Source organism: Oncorhynchus mykiss, chromosome 10, assembly GCF_013265735.2.
Source record: "Oncorhynchus mykiss isolate Arlee chromosome 10, USDA_OmykA_1.1, whole genome shotgun sequence".
NCBI classification, from domain to species: domain Eukaryota; kingdom Metazoa; phylum Chordata; class Actinopteri; order Salmoniformes; family Salmonidae; genus Oncorhynchus; species Oncorhynchus mykiss.
Window position 1 is genome coordinate 67,993,643 of NC_048574.1, and position 19,144 is coordinate 68,012,786.

General features: G+C 46.5%; 1 protein-coding gene across 3 annotated transcripts in view; it reads left to right on the forward strand.

Moving 5' to 3' along the window:
* Nucleotides 1–19,144, forward strand: part of LOC110534527 (zinc finger protein 827) — a 105,633-nt gene that overhangs the window by 30,216 nt on the left and 56,273 nt on the right. For 2 of the 3 annotated variants that reach the window (XM_036933648.1, XM_036933646.1), the window contains exons 2-4: nucleotides 1,133–2,476; nucleotides 8,984–9,159; nucleotides 9,661–10,162. In XM_036933648.1, the coding sequence (XP_036789543.1) occupies nucleotides 1,133–2,476; nucleotides 8,984–9,159; nucleotides 9,661–10,162 (2,022 nt within the window). The remainder of the gene's footprint in view (nucleotides 1–1,132; nucleotides 2,477–8,983; nucleotides 9,160–9,660; nucleotides 10,163–19,144) is intronic. The other variant, XM_036933647.1, reaches the window with a different exon arrangement.

A 19,144-nucleotide genomic window follows, 5' to 3' on the forward strand; every position in this document is an offset into this window, starting at 1 on the left:
CCCTTGTCTGGCAAGCTGTAATGTTTTGCTTATGAATATTGATACACCAAGTGTATATTAATGACCCTGGGTGACCTTAACCCTATCCTTATTGGCTCCCTGGTGGTATCTGCATCCTCATGAATATTAAACAGGCTCTGTAACCTCCATTACCCTAATCTTTGCTGTCTAGCCTCCCGGAAGGTACTGTTGTCATGGTAACCACATTACTAAACTCCTTGGGAGAAAAAAAAGTTGACCCTGGGAAAAAAATATATGTTGAAAATAAAGGATTGAAAAATCATTCAAGTTATTTTATCGAACGTTGCTGGTGATTCTCAGTGCTGAGAGAAAGTCTTGGGGAAAGCTGGTGGATTGTGTTGCATTAAAGCTCCTTGGTTTTTCGGTGTTATTATGATTTTCTTCAGTCATTGCCAAGGCAGTGAGTTACCCCTTGCTGAGAGCGCCAAAGTCTATTTGCTATTTTGAATAGGCTGTTCCCTTTGTACTTAGCTGGTAAATAGAATTGAGAGTGCTCACTTGTGATAAGGAGGCGTCAGAATGAGTGTATAGTGTAATAGTCTGGCTCACTTTGTAATCCAGGTGACAGGTGACTGCTGACTTGTTGAATTACAACGTCAATCCTCAAATCAAGGCTGTTCATGTCAATGCCTCCTAGATTGTCATATAAGGATGAGCTCTCAAACCTTTATCATTTTTTGCCAGTAGTTTTGAAATTGGTTCTCAAGAGCCTAAATTGTTCCCTGTTTTTTTTTTGTGTACTCCGTCATCAAATTGTGTACTACGTCATCATTTGGTATGATATGTTACGTCCCGCAATTTTGTAAAAAAAAAAAAAGTAATCCTACTATATGTTACAAATTTCTTGTGCTAAAGATCCTGGAGTTTATCTTTAATGACAAAATCCAGTCCTTTCCTGGGCAATATTCATTGGGGAAAACTGTAGTAAAACATTGTGCAACAGAAAAAGCTAAAACAAGTGTTTTCATATTGGATAAGTTCAGGTAGCACCTCCATGTTTCCCTCCGTTTATGATCCAATGAACGTGACCCTGGTTTGTCCTCAGCTCATGATGATCCCTTCCTCCTCTCTCTTCCTCTCACCATACGTCTCTTCTTCTTCTCTCCTGTAGATGTGGACAGCGTCGAGGAGAGTGGGCCCGACGGGGGCTGCTGTCCCGTGGAGGACGACGGCGGCGTTGGCGGCGGTGGCTGGTACGGGAATGCCTCCGACACGCGCTCCGAATCGTCGTACAGCGGTGACATCCATGACGACCATGAGCTGTTCCTCCCCGGGGGCTCCTCCCCCACCCCCTCCCCAGACCGACCTCCGGAACACCCCGACACCTCGACCGAGAGCTCCCTGGGGGGCTGCCCTACGCCTGTCCACAACCACCACCACCACCACCGGGCCTCCCTTGAACTCCTGAGCCTAGGGGTGGAAGGAGGGGTGTTCTCTGCCCAAGATACCCTTTCCTCCGTGGTATCCTCGCTCTATGGAGAGGCTGCCTCCGAGGCTCTGGGGAAACCCCTGAGTAGTAACCTGCGTCGCCTCCTAGAGGCTGGGTCGTTGAAGCTGGATGGGGAACTTCTGGGCAGAGTGAGAGGAGGGGGAGGAGAGTCACCCCCTATAGGCTTAGCTCCAGCCCTGACCCTTTCCCCCTCCTCCCATCATGCTCAGCAGCTAAGTGCCCTCGCCCGAAAACTGGCGGCCAATAACAACAACAACAACAGCGGAGGCTCCGCCTCAGCCTCGCCTGCCTCTGTTGCCATGTCGACCACTGCCATCAAGCAGGAGCCCTGCGACCCCTTCGCCTCGGTGGTCGCCCCGAGCAACGGCGCTGGCTTCGTGTGGGTGGGAGTGGCAGGTGACGGGAAGTGGCCCCCGGCGGGTTGCTCCGCCTCCAGCGGCGGGTCCAGCCTATCACCGGACTCGGCCATCCAGAAGCTGAAAGCGGCAGCCAACGCGGTTTTACAGGACAAGAATGCCACCGTAGTGGCCTCGTCTACTTCCTCTTCATCATCCTCCTGCTCTACCATACCCACCCTGGGAGGAGGGAGCCGGGGAGGAACAGATGACTCGGTACGCTTCGATGCCTTCACCTCCCCCTTTAGCCCTCAGTCGGCCAGCTCCACGCTAGCCGCCCTGTCCAAGAAGGTGAGCGAGCGCTCCCAGACCACATCCACCCCCTCATCATCAGACCATCAACACCAACCCTCCACCGGCTCCTCCTTCCTCTCCCTGGTCTCTATGACTTCCTCGGCTGCGCTCCTCAAGGAGGTGGCAGCCCGGGCGGCAGGGAACCTCCTTGCTGATAAGATGGAGGCCACAGCAGGAGGAGGGGCCATCCAGGAGGACATCAAGCCCCTGCTGGACAGGAACCAGAAGGCAGGGACCCCCACAGGGCCCCAGAGCGCCATGGACCTGCTGCTGCCCTCCACCCCTAAGGGAAGGGCCAAACCCAGCAGCCAAGCAGGTAGGCCATTCTACCCTGACCCTACACAATTTCTTCCTGAGGTGGCATTTGTTGTCTAAAAGCCTTATGGTGAGTTTTTGGATTTACAGTAGTAAGCTACATTCTGTTTTTGTTTTGCAGTTTGGTAAATGTAATAGTGAGTTTATCAAGATATTATGTCAGCTACGTTTTTGTCGTCGTGACAAGGTTCGGAACATTGGAACGTTGTTAAGAACCCTGGACCTTTTGTATAAACCTTGTGACAAACAAAGTGCCGCTATCCATCAATCCCAGAAGGTGTTGTTTCTCTAGCAAGGCTTTCTACAACAATGAACCGTTGTGGAAGACCTTCCCAGGTTGAACACCACAACAACAGCAGATTTTTTTAATGCATTTCAATCAGTTATTTCACCTTGCATTTTTCAAGGTTGTTTGTCGGTACTAGTTCATTTCACCTTGCACATCCTGAACTGTCCTCGGATATTAAATCCTCTTCAGCTTTTCAACTTGTTTGGAAACTATCGTTTACGGATATTCTCCAAGCTTCTGCTTATTATATGGAATTAAAGCTGGTCTCTAAGCAAATGTTCTACTATGTTGAATCCCTTTATATTACACTTTAAGGACATACCCATTTGATTTACTGTATTACGAATGCCCCACTTCACAAACAAAATATATATACATTTTTATTTAGAAGAAATTATTAAACTATTATTTTTGACAAATTGCATGATTCGCTTCACAGTGGTAGGCATTTGGTTCAATCGCGGTGAATCAAATCATGCGAATCAAAATAATAATTTGTGAACCGGGGACAGTAAAATAAAAAATGTAGAAACCTTCCTTTTGGCTATAAAACTTGTTTTGTAGATACTTTTAATAAGTTGATTTCGGAAGCTAGCCAGTAGTCAGCTTGCAGTGAACTCTTCTAAACTGAGATAAATGACTAAACTAGAATAGGAACATTTCCCAAAGAAAATGTGTGTGCTTGCTTCAGCTGTCCAAAAATGTCTTTTTTATAGTAGTGGAAGGTGTTAAATGAAGATTTCAAGCTGAATAGAAGCTGAAGCAGTTCAATATAGTAAGAATAGGTCTGATTACTTTAGTGGAATGATATATATTTCAACTAGCACATCAATCATGAACAATGGCAGAACTCTGCCTTCACTGCTTTCAATAGGGCTATTTAACACGGGAACCAACGTAGTTAATTAAGTGATGATGCCTGAAAAGCCGGTGTTTGGAGGATATATTGGCACGGGTTTGTCTCGGGCCGGGCTTGGGCTTCGAGGGCATTATCACTTTTATACAAAGGGTTACCGGTTACCAACATATTCAAATAACGATTGACATATTTTCATTAAAAACGTTATTTTGATGAATTTATTCATACCATTTCATCCTTCCACAAGATATAGTCCCGAAACAAATCTAGAGTTGCTACCCAAGCCGGCTTGTGGTTCGTTCTATTGGTTCGGTTGCTAAAGATGCGACCCAGTCGTTCAGTCTTTTTGTTCTGTATCTATGGACGAGACCTAGTCGTTCAGTCTTTTTGTTCTGTATCTATGGACGTGACCTAGTCGTTCAGTCTTTTTGTTCTGTATCTATGGACGAGAACTAGTCGTTCAGTCTTTTTGTTCTGTACCTATGGACACGACCCAGTCGTTCAGTCTTTTTGTTCTGTGTCTATGGACGTGACCTAGTCGTTCAGTCTTTTTGTTCTGTATCTATGGACGTGACCCGTCGTTCAGTCTTTTTGTTCTGTATCTATGGACGTGACCTAGTCGTTCAGTCTTTTTGTTCTGTATCTATGGACGCGACCCAGTCGTTCAGTCTTTTTGTTCTGTATCTATGGATGTGACCTAGTCGTTCAGTCTTTTTGTTCTGTATCTATGGACGAGACCTAGTCGTTCAGTCTTTTTGTTCTGTATCTATGGACGTGACCCGTCATTCAGTCTTTTTGTTCTGTATCTATGGACGAGACCTAGTCGTTCAGTCTTTTTGTTCTGTATCTATGGACGTGACCCGTCATTCAGTCTTTTTGTTCTGTGTCTATGGACGTGACCCGTCATTCAGTCTTTTTGTTCTGTATCTATGGACGTGACCCGTCGTTCAGTCTTTTTGTTCTGTATCTATGGACGTGACCTAGTCGTTCAGTCTTTTTGTTCTGTATCTATGGACGCGACCCAGTCGTTCAGTCTTTTTGTTCTGTATCTATGGACGAGAACTAGTCGTTCAGTCTTTTTGTTCTGTACCTATGGACGCGACCCGTCATTCAGTCTTTTTGTTCTGTATCTATGGATGTGACCTAGTCGTTCAGTCTTTTTGTTCTGTATCTATGGATGTGACCTAGTCGTTCAGTCTTTTTGTTCTGTATCTATGGACGTGACCCGTCATTCAGTCTTTTTGTTCTGTATCTATGGACGCGACCCAGTCGTTCAGTCTTTTTGTTCTGTATCTATGGACGTGACCTAGTCGTTCAGTCTTTTTGTTCTGTATCTATGGATGTGACCTAGTCGTTCAGTCTTTTTGTTCTGTATCTATGGACGCGACCCGTCGTTCAGTCTTTTTGTTCTGTATCTATGGACGCGACCCAGTAGTTCATTCTAAATGTTCCATTGTCATACTGGCTGGCAACGTTCTTATCCCTTGCTTGCTAACTAGCCAACAACGGCTAACTTTACCGTCACGTCAAACGGTGCAGAAAGACCAACAGTGGCTGCATTTGTTTAAGCTGTTTTCTAGTGAAATTTATTTGGATGCATCCGTAACACTGAGAGGCACGATTTCACCTGGCATAGAACATGTGTTCTCTCGTCAGGACACGGTTGTTCAGAGGAGCTAGCCAACAACACTGCTAACACAATCACTTCATCCTGAAGCTGGAAAGACTAGCTGCAAACTAGCTACACTTTTCGTTTTACCGTTTTTCAATTGGCTTTTCTTTGTATACATCCATAAAAATGATGCCAGCTGATTAATGACTTAGAATGGCTGAGAAATGCTGCCTGCCTCTCTCTCGTTCCGACTCCCGACCCCTACACGTTCATTACTATGGGACAGTTGGAGATCTAATTTGACTATTAAAACAATGTTGCAAATGTCGGTGAGACAGTAAGGTTTATAAAACTGTCTGCTGTTGAACACTAAATGTTAGTCTAGAAGAAATGTGAGATAATGTCTAGATGCTTTTTATAGTGGAGATCAAGTTTATAACTTCCCTGCCTGGGCTGAGGAGACAGTGGATTGGGCAGTCAGATGGAACAGACTAAATAGGCATTTTAACGTCATAGATTTAGCTGGTGGTACCTTGTGGAATAGACACCGGGTGGAATGCGCTTTTAACCAATCAGCATTCAGGGTTAGACACACCCATTGTATAATTTGTAGGGTACCCTGACTGGGACTCAAACCCTGGTCCCTGTGACTCTCATTATAAATGGCTAAAATCTCTTGGTGAGGTTTCTAGGTTTGTATTTATTTTATTCATGTATTTAAAAAAAAATAGCTCGCTCGCCCCACTTTTGAGAGAGAGAGAGAGAGAGAGAGAGAGAGAGAGAGAGAGAGAGAGAGAGAGAGAGAGAGAGAGAGAGAGAGAGAGAGAGAGAGAGAGAGAGAGAGAGAGAGAGAGAGAGAGAGAGAGAGAGAGAGAGAGAGAGAGAGAGAGAGAGAGAGAGAGAGAGAGAGAGAGAGAGAGAGAGAGAGAGAGAGAGAGAGAGAGAGAGAGAGAGAGAGAGAGAGAGAGAGAGAGAGAGAGAGAGAGAGAGAGAGAGAGAGAGAGAGAGAGAGAGAGAGAGAGAGAGAGAGAGAGAGAGAGAGAGAGAGAGAGAGAGAGAGAGAGAGAGAGAGAGAGAGAGAGAGAGAGAGAGAGAGAGAGAGAGAGAGAGAGAGAGAGAGAGAGAGAGAGAGAGAGAGAGAGAGAGAGAATCCCCCTCCCCGTCTGGGAAAAGGTCTGTGGGCCTGGCAGGATGTCCAACCCAGACCATTTGCGCTCAGCTCTGCGGTGTGTGCTCTCAGCACAGTAGGAACCGAGAGTCCATATCCGTGTCTGTTCTGCAGACACTTCTGGCTCCATCAACCTCCCTTTACCAGTCACCTCTGTACAGACTGGTGGAGGTTGGAGCCAGAGGAGTCTGCAGTCAGGGCCTTCTCCTCTGTCCTCAGATCAGCATTCAGCAGACTCCCAGCCAAACACAATCCCATCAGTTTACACTGGGCAGGTCCAGAACAGACTATGGGAGGCGCACAGTACTACACAGAGCCATGACTACATGGAACTCTATTCCACATCAGGTGACTGACACAAGCTGTAGAATCAGATTTTAAAAATCGATACAATGAAACCTTATAGAACAGCAGGGACTGTGAAGAGACACACACCGGTACAGACACATGCATACACATGCTAACTCACGCACTCTGCACACTTAATGGGTTGTGGACACACTTAATGGGTTGTGAAATGTAATGTCATGTAATATTTATAATTGTATATAACTGCCTTAATGTTGCTGGACCCCAAGAAGAGTAGCTAACGGGGCTCCTTAATAAATACAAAATACAATACAATACACACAGACACACACACACACCACACACACACACCACACACACACACACACACACACACACACACACACACACACACACACACACACAACTCTCTCCTCTCTCAAAATGAGCAGCCTTTAGGGAGAACAGTGGAGTGTGTTCCAGGGTAGATGGATGGGCACTTTTGAAGGATTGTGTCGTAACCCTTAAGCCAAATCTAAAATGGCTGGATCAAATTGACTTGAGACGGATGAGAGGGAGAGAGGCAGTCAATGCAATATTCTGTGATCTGCATGTTGAAAAGGGTTGTCGGCGGTAACCTGCAGCCATCAAGGTCGCGGTGGAATGCTGTACAAATGCAGTTACTTGTCTGCTGGCCAGACAGAAAAAACATGTCCTTGGTTATTGATTGTTTTGTTTAGTTTTATTGCAGTTGGCTGGTCTGTTATGAAATTGTTACACATTTAGCCTATATTTAGTGTTACATAAATCCGTGTAATTCTACATAGTTTAGACATTTCTTGATAATTGACCTTGATTGCCCTGGAGAGAGAGAGAATCTGCTATCTGACGTACTGACCAGTTAAACGCTGTTCCATCTTTTGTCTTTCTCCTCCATCTCTTCCCCTACATCCTCCAATGAGCAAGGAGTCCACGGTTATCTTCTCTCCTCTCTCTCCTCCCCCCCCTCTCTCTCCTCCCCCTCTCTTCTCTCACTCGCTCCAGTCGGTTGGGCCGCAGATGGCGGTTTATTGTTGCAAATAGGCAGTCTCGAGGTTTTACACCCGGGGTCAATGAATGGCTGAGCGAGGTAATTTCACCAAACACTGATTACCAGATGTTTTCCAAGGAACAGGAGGAGAATACTTATGAAGCCATCGATGACAGGCCCGTGGTGAATTTGTAATGCAATCATGCCGTGTCCTAATAAGCCCAATTAAACGGCGTAATAGAGGCCGGAAATGAAGCCAACAACAATAACCGAGATAATAAAACATCCTTGAGTTTGACTTCTTTTGTTCGCAGACGCACAGCAGGCTTTGTTGAACGTTCTCAGCTTGAGGTGTCTAGAGGTCGTGTCTCACCTAGTAGAGGTGTGGGAATAGTGACAAAGTCAGTAACCGTAGAGAGGCTCCATAGTCCGTAACTCCTCTCTGGTAAGGAAGAAATGGACTAGTGATTGGGGGGGGATCGATAGTTGCATATCGCAATATTATTTTTGGACAATGTTGTATATATTTGTTTTAAAAAATCCAGGTGGTGTTAGCTAGCGCTAGTCGGCTGTACCTGCGCCATAACTAACGTATTTCTGATCCTATAGCTTGTTCTCCATCTTCTTTTTAAATAGGGAGCCAAGATGTTTTCAGCACTTTTATTACCATGACTGATCAAGACTCGTGTTCTCATGGCTCTCTCTCTTGTCTCTCTGCAGCAGACATATGGTGAGCAATATGTTTGGAACATCAAATCGCAGTATAACTGCAGTATATGGAATCGCAATACATATAGAATGGTGAGAATCGTAATGCACATCGTATCGGCACTTTAGTATCGTGATAATATCGTGTGGTGAAGTCCCAAGCAATTCCCAGCTCGAGAAATGGACCTGTTCCAATACTTCAGAAATGTATCCCTCACCTTCCTAGCTTCCTTCTTTTCTTCCTTGAATAATCACAGATCTGACATGGCCTGGATTGGGGAAAGCTATAAAGTGGAAACCTTACTTACACCTTACCAGTCACTTATAGATCGGATAGGTGCACTGACATCAAGCAAACGAGGAAGGAAGGATGCATTGCTTAAGTATTTGTTCAGGGGACTGTATGCACTAAATGACTTGTATTTTTACTGAGCTGCCATTCTCAGCCAGGTATCCCTTGGTAAATAATTATTCTGACCTCACTGGAACTCCCTGGTTAAATAAAGGTGAAATAAATAAATGTCTCATCCCCTCTTTTTCCTCTCCTCTCCCAGGTTCCCCAGGGGAGGACGGAGGGAAGCCGTTCCAGTGTCCGGTGTGTGGCCTGGTCATCAAGAGGAAGAGCTACTGGAAGAGACACATGGTGATCCACACCGGCCTGAAGAGTCACCAGTGTCCCCTGTGCCCCTTCCGCTGCGCCCGCAAAGACAATCTCAAGTCCCACATGAAGGTGAGATGATGGGAGCCTGTGATGCCTCCTTTGACCTTTGACCTGTAACCTTGTTGTGTTATCCATCCCCTGAGGTCGTAATTGTGGAAGTGGTGCTAATGCTACTAATTGCTCAAAGGCCAGGAGGTGTAAGCTCTAGTCAAAGTCACCTCTAGTGTAGCGGGGTAACGTGCCTCAAATGATACTGTAGTTAGTAGACCAAAGCTAGAGGGGGTTTTAACAAGAGCGAGAAGCTCCAGGTGCTGAGGGAATCCTTACTGTTTTACGCTCTTATTTAATCTCTTTTACTCATTTTATTTCAATTATTTATTTGCATAGGGACAGATTCAATTACCCCGAAACATTGACACATGTTGAATGGACAACACTGTGATGCATTGCTCCATTGTAGCGTAGGAACATTTTCAGTGTCTTGTCCTCAAATGAGCATCATTGCTTTGAATGTTGTTGCCGTAACAATGCGGAGGTACCCCCACCACTCATCCTATCCCTGTATCCCAGGTCCACCAGCATCAGGACCGGGGCGAGACGTTCCAGTGCGAACTTTGCCCTTTCACCTCCTCGCGCCACTTCAGCCTCAAGCTCCACATGCGCTGCCACCAGCACTTCCCCCGCTCCGGTTCCGCCTCCGACGGGGTCAAGGTCAAGGAAGAGGCCACCACGGACACGGAGGGCGAGGGGTCACTCCTGGGCGATTTCAACCCCGGGGAATCCCCCCTCCAGTCGGACGCAGGGAACCAGAGCTCCCCTGGAGTCTCCAACCACCACGTCTATATAAAAGAAGAGCCCCAGGAGAGGGAGCTGTCGGTGCTGTCGCCCTTTTCCCTTTGCAGGGACAGGGAGCGGGAGCGGCCTGGTAGCAGTGGCAACTCCCTGGACCTCTCTATGGGGGGAGTCGGCTTGGGGGTGCGGTCTAGTCCTGGTGGGGGTCCAACGGCAGCGTCCCTCTTCAGCCCGGACATCACCACCAAGACAGCCACCGACCTGCTCATGAAGCTCTCAGGTAACCATGACAGCAACTCCCGTCAATAACAACACTCACTAACGGCCAGGTGTTAGACTGGTGGGCAACTTTTGATGGCCATTTCAGGACTTTTGAGCGTCTTAGCATATTTCTTAGGGTTTCGTCATGAATGTCAATGAACGTCAACTCATTAATCCAATAACCCCAACACTCCGCTTTGCCTCTCCAATAACCTCATCAACAACAAACACGCTATCGTTAGCCAGAATAACGCTAGGTATTATATCAGGTTTGTTGAGATGCATTCCACCGTGTTGTGACGATGGCAAAGGATCAGTTACTTTGAGACAATGGCTGAAGATTGATGGGGGAAGGTGTGCCCGGGGTTGGGTGCCAAGGTCGGGGTTGAGGCTGCCACTCTAACTCCTAATGCCAGCTAATTAGATTGAGATCTCCTGAACGAGGGATGCGGAAGGAGGAGAGGGACAAGGGATGAGGGAGGGGGGGTAGAAAACCCTCGGAACATTAGATTAATTAAAAATGTATGCATAATTCATAAATTAAGAAGAATTCATAATTTGAAATGATTAGCGCCCTTAACTTCTGCTCCGTGACCCTGGCTAGGATGCGCCGTGCGATATGCGTCGCGGAGGGACTGGACAGGTTTAGTTAACCCCTCCCTCTCCAGTTCGGCTCCGCACCGGTGCCCCCCGGGTGCCAGTCGCACTTCACTCCCAGACTTTGCAATCGAGCCAGGAAAGTCCCAGAGGAGATGGAGCCAAGATGGCTTCTTCTCTCACAATGTCAGCCCAGTGTAGAGTGGCGGACGGGCGGCGGACATCTTAGTTCAAGGGCGGCGTCATTCATGCAGTACCGGAGGGAATTTGAAAGATGGGAGGACACACTTTTTTGTTTTTAAGGAGCGGATAGTAGTGGACTTGAGTGATGTTAGAGATAACGATGATGTTTAAATAGAATACTGGTCCTTTTGATTACTGAGGGCTTTCATGATCATCTCTGAGCGCGGTTGGTAAAAAAGAGAAGGGGGGTTTTGGCCCAAAGCTTTACTCAGATCTTTTGCACTCTTTGCTGGGCCGTACAGCAGACAGGGAGGGTAGAGAGGAGGAGAAAGGGAGGGGGGGAGGTAAAGCTTCTTCTCAGGGGAACCTCGGGACTCTTTCTTTTGACCTCCCTGCCAAGAGCGATTGAGTGTGTACATGCGGCAGCTCATCTCCTGATTTACCACTGCTGTCACAGTGCCTGTCTCAATCCCACAAGGGCTGTAAAAGAGAGAGGGAGAGGGGGGGGGGGTTGGAGGATGGAGAGAGAGGCTGGGAGAGGGGACGGGAGAGGGGTTGAAGGGCTGTAAGAGAAAGAGAGAGGTGTAGGATGGACAGAAGGGCTGTAAGAGAGAAAGAGGTGTAGGATGGACAGAAGGGCTGTAAGAGAGAGAGAGAGAGGTGTAGGATGGACAGAAGGGCTGTAAGAGAAAGAGAGAGGTGTAGGATGGACAGAAGGGCTGTAAGAGAGAAAGAGGTGTAGGATGGACAGAAGGGCTGTAAGAGAGAGAGAGAGAGAGGTGTAGGATGGACAGAAGGGCTGTAAGAGAGAGAGAGAGAGAGGTGTAGGATGGACAGAAGGGCTGTAAGAGAGAGAGAGAGAGGTGTAGGATGGACAGAAGGGCTGTAAGAGAGAGAGAGAGAGAGAGGTGTAGGATGGAGAGAAGGGCTGTTAGAGAGGGAGAGAGGTGTAGGATGGACAGAAGGGCTATAAGAGAGGGAGAGGGGTGTAGGATGGACAGAAGGGCTGTAAGAGAAGCAGAGGGGTGTAGGATGGACAGAAGGGCTGTAAGAGAGGGAGAGAGGTGTAGGATGGACAGAAGGGCTGTAAGAGAGTGAGAGGGGTGTAGGGGGGTGGATAAAAAGACAATAGCCTTGCTATTGAGGAAGGCCGACGTAGGCAGACCTGGCTCTCAAGAGAAGACAGGCTATGTGCACACTGCCCACAAACTGAGGTGGAAACTGAGCTGCACTCCCTAACCTCCTGTCAAATAAATGACCATATTAGAGATACATATTTCCCTCCGATTACACAGATCCACAAAGAATTTGAAAATGAATCAAATCTTGATAAACTCATATCTACTGGGTGAAATACCACAGTGTGCCATTACAGCAACAAGATTTGTGACCTGTTGCCACACGAAAAGGGCAACCAGTGAAGAACAAACACCATTGTGAATACAACCCATATTTATGTTTATTTACATTCCCTTTAGGACTTCTACTATTTCCACATCGTTACAACACTGCATATAGACATAATATGACATTTGAAATGTATTTTATTATTATTAATTTTTGTTTTTCACTTTTGTATATTATCTACTTCACTTGCTTTGGCAATGTTAACATATGTTTCTCATGCCAATAAGCCCCTTGAATTGACTTGAACTGATAAAAAATTGCTAAATAAAGTGACAGATGACAAAGGAGAGAGAAAAAGAGAGCGAGTAGGATCTGACTTGAGTTCCCCAGGTATAAACTCTCTCTGACCTCATCATTTTTAGGCTGCCCTGATTCTCCTCTGGGTGTTCTGACCAATCCCCTTTGATTTCTCCCCCGCACGGCAACTCTGACACAACCGGCAACCTACCCAGTGTGACCCTCCACATTCTGATTTGAGAGGGGAAAGATGAAAGTCCGCGGAGGTACTTTGAAATGCGTGGATGGTGCCCGGTTAGGACGCTACTCGCAGGACCCCTCAGACGGGTAATAATGGCGGTCCCCGCTGAGACCCCGTTTGGAGGTGACAGCGAGCGTGACCCCGGGCCGGGTGTGAATAATTGGCACGCCGCTGAAGCAAGGGCTTGTGGGAGGAAGTGTCGTTGGTGCTGAGGGTGTCTTATTTATCTCAGAGGCGAGAGAGTGAAAGGGAGAGAAAAAGAGTGAAGGCGTTTGATGCAGTTGGAGTGTCTTAGTGATGTAGTAGTGTGTTTGTCTGTGTGCTTGTGAGTTGACACGTTTTATACCCAACCAATATGTCTACATAATAGTCACCTATTCTCTCTTTCAAATATTGTTTAAGATTCATCTGACAACACCTGTCGTGGTGGGCAGACACATGTTACAACCTCTTCTCAATGATGTATTTTCCTCTCGACCATGACACATGAACAGAGTCAGCCAGTCAGTCAAGACTTCTCATCTGTGACCTCTGGTCCATCCGCTCTGCTGTCAGCCCTCAGTATCTACACTACTCTGTGCAGCTCAGTATACACACTGTCAGCTATTGTTGCTGCCTTCCACTCCAGCTGCCTGTGTGTGTGTTTGCGCACAGACACTAGCCCAGCAGCCACCTCTTTCTCCTCTCCTCTGGAGAAAACAGGAGCCAGTTGTTAGAGGGGGAGCAGGCCAGCGTGACAGAGGTGGAAAGCTAATGAAGTTATTTGACGGCAGGCCCGGCCGCGGAGCGAGAGGTGAGGAGCATTGGACAAGCGTCTGGCAGAGAGACGGATGAGGCGAGAGGAAGGAAGTGTGGCTGGAGAGGAGAGAGACCATAGTAAAGAGAGGGGAAGGCAGGAGGGATTGGTAGAGGGGGAGAGGGAAAGGTAGAGGCAGAGGCAAGGGGGAAAGGTAGAGGCAGAGGCAAGGGCAAAAGGTAGAGGCAAGGGGAGAGGGAAAGGTAGAGGGGGGGAGAGGGAAAGGTAGAGGGGGGGAGAGGGAAAGGTAGAGGGAGGAGAGGGAAAGGTAGAGGGGGGAGAGGGAGGAGAGGGAAAGGTAGAGGGAGGAGAGGGAAAGGTAGAGGCAAGGGGGAGAGGGAAAGGTAGAGGCAAGGGGCAGAGGGAAAGGTAGAGGAAAGGTAGAGGCATGGGGGAGAGGGAAAGGTAGAGGCAAGGGGGAGAGGGAGAGGCAGAGGCAAGGGGGAGAGGCAGAGGCAAGGGGGAGAGGCAGAGGCAAGGGGGAGAGGCAGAGGCAAGGGGGAGAGGCAGAGGCAAGGGGGAGAGGCAGAGGCAAGGGGGAGAGGCAGAGGCAAGGGGGAGAGGCAGAGGCAAGGGGGAGAGTCAGAGGCAAGGGGGAGAGTCAGAGGCAAGGGGGAAGGGCAGAGGCAAGAGGGAAAGGCAGAGGGAAGAGGGAAAGGTAGAGGCAAGGGAGAGCGAAAAAGCAACAGCAGGAGGAGTAGAAAAAGGGACAAAAGAACAAGAAAGCCAGAGTCTGAGGTGGAGCGTGAAAAAGAGAGGAAAAAAAGAGAGAGGGAGAGCAGTGTCCGGCTGGCTGGCTGATGGCATGTCAACAGGGCGTGATAACAGAGACAGGCTGATAGCACCATCACCCCTGGGCCACAGACAGACAGAGACGGGATGAACCCTAGTGTACTACTACTACACACGACGGGGAAGCTGCCACTGAACCGCTACATTGAAGGCAGGCAGAGATGGATAGTCACCTCTCAGCCAGAGACAGTAAAACTGCTACTCACGACATGGGGCTGCCACAGACCTGCTACACTGGCGGCAGAGATGGGATACATATCCATTCACTCAGGCCAGGAAGGAACCTTTACTACACACAGGAGGCTGCCACTGACGAAGGTGCCCCGCCTGCTACACTGGCGACAGAGATGGGTTACATCTCCATTCACTCAGACCAGGCCAGGCAGAAAGCTACTCATCACATCACCCAGTCACCCAGAGATGGCTGTTGGTTATTTCCTCAACTCTGACCTAAACACCGACAGCATTCTGGGGGAAGTTGACGTGCTACAGAGTGCTACAGCGTGCGCAGAGGGAAAGTACTGTAATTCGACTTCTGTAATTTTATTTGGTTGAAATAAACCCAGGCACAGCATATCACCATAAATAACAGCTTAAACTATGGTGATTGGTGGTGGTAGCAGCAGTAGTAGAAGTAGTAGTAGAAGTAGCAGCAGTAGTAGTAGCGGTAGTAGTAGGTGCGGTAGTAGTAGTCGTGGATGTGGGTAGGAGCAGCAGCAGTAGTAATAGTCGTGGATGTAGTGGCCGTAGTAGTAATAGTCGTGGATGTAGTAGCAGTAGTAGTAATATTCATGGATGGTGTAGCAGCAGTAGTAATAGTTGTGGATGTAGTAGCAGTAGTAGTAATAGTCATGGATGGTGTAGCAGCAGTAGTAATAGTTGTGGATGTAGTAGCAGTAGTAGTAATAGTCATGGATGGTGTATCAGCAGTAGTAATAGTTGTGGATGTAGCAGCAGTAGTGATAGTTGTGGATGTAGCAGCAGTAGTAATAGTCGTGGATGTAGTAATAGCAGCAGTAGTAGTAGTAGCAGCAGTAGTAATAGTTGTGGATGTAGTAGCAGTAGTAATAGTCATGGATGTAGTAATAGCAGTAGTAGTAGTAGTAGTAGCAGTAGTAATAGTTGTGGATGTAGCAGCAGTAGTAATAGTCATGGATGTAGTAATAGCAGCAGTAGTAGTAGTAGCAGCAGTAGTAATAGTTGTGGATGTAGCAGCAGTAGTAATAGTCATGGATGTAGTAATAGCAGCAGTAGTAGTAGTAGTAGCAGCAGTAGTAATAGTCGCGGATGTAGTAGCAGTAGTAATAGTCATGGATGTAGTAGTAGTAGCAGCAGTAGTAGTAGTAGCAGCAGTAGTAATAGTTGTGGATGTAGTAGCAGTAGTAATAGTTGTGGATGTAGTAATAGCAGCAGTAGTAGTAGCAGCAGCAGTAGTAATAGTTGTGGATGTAGTAGCAGTAGTAATAGTTGTGGATGTAGCAGCAGTAGTAATAGTTGTGGATGTAGTAGCAGTAGTAATAGTCATGGATGTAGTAATAGCAGCAGTAGTAATAGTCGTGGATGTAGTAATAGCAGCAGTAGTAGTAGTAGCAGCAGTAGTAATAGTTGTGGATGTAGTAGCAGTAGTAATAGTCATGGATGTAGTAATAGCAGCAGTAGTAGTAGCAGCAGCAGTAGTAATAGTCGTGGATGTAGTAATAGCAGCAGCAGTAGTAGTAGCAGCAGTAGTAATAGTTGTGGATGTAGCAGCAGTAGTGATAGTTGTGGATGTAGCAGCAGTAGTAATAGTCGTGGATGTAGTAATAGCAGCAGTAGTAATAGTCATGGATGTAGTAGCAGTAGTAATAGTCATGGATGTAGTAATAGCAGCAGCAGTAGTAGTAGCAGCAGTAGTAATAGTTGTGGATGTAGCAGCAGTAGTGATAGTTGTGGATGTAGCAGCAGTAGTAATAGTCGTGGATGTAGTAATAGCAGCAGTAGTAGTAGTAGTAGTAGTAGTAGTAGCAGCAGTAGTAATAGTTGTGGATGTAGTAGCAGTAGTAATGGTCATGGATGTAGTAATAGCAGCAGTAGTAGTAATAGCAGCAGTAGTAATAGTTGTGGATGTAGCAGCAGTAGTAATAGTCATGGATGTAGTAATAGCAGCAGTAGTAGTAGTAGTAGTAGTAATAGTCGTGGATGTAGTAGCAGTAGTAATAGTCATGGATGTAGTAATAGCAGCAGTAGTAGTAGTAGTAGCAGCAGCAGTAGTAATAGTTGTGGATGTAGCAGCAGTAGTAATAGTCATGGATGTAGTAATAGCAGCAGTAGTAATAGTCATGGATGTAGTAATAGCAGCAGTAGTAGTAGTAGTAGCAGCAGTAGTAATAGTCGTGGATGTAGTAGCAGTAGTAATAGTCATGGATGTAGTAATAGCAGCAGTAGTAGTAGTAGCAGCAGTAGTAATAGTTGTGGATGTAGTAGCAGTAGTAATAGTCATGGATGTAGTAATAGCAGCAGTAGTAGTAGTAGCAGCAGTGGTAATAGTTGTGGATGTAGCAGCAGTAGTAATAGTCATGGATGTAGTAATAGCAGCCGTAGTAGTAGTAGTAGTAGTAGCAGCAGTAGTAATAGTCGTGGATGTAGTAGCAGTAGTAATAGTCATGGATGTAGTAATAGCAGCAGTAGTAGTAGTAGCAGCAGTAGTAATAGTTGTGGATGTAGTAGCAGTAGTAATAGTCATGGATGTAGTAATAGCAGCAGTAGTAGTAGTAGCAGCAGTGGTAATAGTTGTGGATGTAGTAGCAGTAGTAATAGTCATGGATGTAGTAATAGCAGCAGTAGTAGTAGTAGCAGCAGCAGTGGTAATAGTTGTGGATGTAGTAGCAGTAGTAATGGTCATGGATGTAGTAATAGCAGCAGTAGTAGTAGCAGCAGCAGTAGTAATAGTCGTGGATGTAGTAATAGCAGCAGTAGTAGTAGTAGCAGCAGTAGTAATAGTCGTGGATGTAGTAGCAGTAGTAATAGTCGTGGATGTAGTAATAGCAGCAGTAGTAGTAGTAGCAGCAGTAGTAATAGTTGTGGATGTAGTAATAGCAGCAGTAGTAGTAGTAGCAGTGGTAATAGTTGTGGATGTAGTAATAGCAGCAGTGGTAATAGTCGTGGATGTAGTAGCAGTAGTAATAGTTGTGGATGTAGCAGCAGTAGTAATAGTTGTGGATGTAGCAGCAGTAGTAATAGTCGTGGATGTAGTAATAGCAGCAGTAGTAGTAGTAGCAGCAGTAGTAATAGTTGTGGATGTAGCAGCAGTAGTGATAGTTGTGGATGTAGTAGCAGTAGTAATAGTCGTGGATGTAGTAATAGCAGCAGTAGTAGTAGTAGCAGCAGTAGTAATAGTTGTGGATGTAGCAGCAGTAGTGATAGTTGTGGATGTAGTAGCAGTAGTAATAGTTGTGGATGTAGTAATAGCAGCAGTGGTAATAGTCGTGGATGTAGCAGCAGTAGTAATAGTCATGGATGTAGTAATAGCAGCAGTAGTAGTAGTAGCAGCAGTAGTAATAGTTGTGGATGTAGTAATAGCAGTAGTAGTAGTAATAGCAGCAGTAGTAATAGTCGTGGATGTAGTAGCAGTAGTAATAGTCATGGATGTAGTAATAGCAGCAGTAGTAGTAGTAGCAGCAGTAGTAATAGTTGTGGATGTAGCAGCAGTAGTAATAGTCATGGATGTAGTAATAGCAGCAGTAGTAGTAGCAGCAGCAGTAGTAATAGTTGTGGATGTAGTAGCAGTAGTAATGGTCATGGATGTAGTAATAGCAGCAGTAGTAGTAGCAGCAGTATTAATAGTAGTGGCAGCAGCAGTCGTAGTGGCAGCAGCAGTCATAGTGGCAGCAGCAGTCATAGTGGCAGCAGCAGTTGTAGTGGCAGCAGTTGTGGTAGTAGTAGCAGCAGTAGTCGTAGTAGCAGTGGTAGTATTAGCAGCAGTAGTCATAGTAGCAGTAGTAGCAGCAGTAGCAGTCGTAGTGGCAGCAGCAGTCGTAGTGGCAGCAGCAGTCATAGTGGTGGCAGCAGTAGTCGTAGTAGTAGCAGCAGTAGTCATAGTAGCAGTAGTCGCTTTAGCAGTGGTAGTAGTAGCAGCAGTGGTAGCAGTAGTGGTAGTAGTAGCGGCAGTAGTCGTAGTAGCAGTGGTAGTAGTAGCAGTAGTAGTCGTGGTAGTAGCAGTAGTCGTAGTAGCAGTGGTAGTATTAGCAGTAGTAGTCGTAGTAGTAGCAGTAGTCGTAGTAGCAGTGGTAGTAGTAGCAGTAGTAGTCGTAGTAGTAGCAGTAGTCGTAGTAGCAGTGGTAGTAGTAGCAGTAGTAGTCGTAGTAGTAGCAGTAGTCGTAGTAGCAGTGGTAGTAGTAGCAGCAGTAGTCGCAGTAGCAGTGGTAGTAGTAGCAGTAGTAGTCATAGTAGTAGTAGCAGTAGCAGCAGTCATAGCAGCAGCAGTAGTAGCAGCAGCAGCAGTCCTGTGTGGCTCAGTTGGTAAGAGCGTGGCTCTAGCAATGTCAGCGTCATTGGTTAGATTCCTGCAGGGGATAAGCATCTGGTAAGTGGAATAGATATGGTACACTTGTGTGTTTTGTGTTACTTGAGTTCCCGACTGGAGAAATGATAAACGTCACATTAGGGTACTAAATAATTGAGTGATTTCCGTAACTCAGATTGGGAGAGTTTAAATACGATGCTATTTATAGGGCCCAAAAAGGTCATTGTAGTGGAGTGACTTTGTGTGT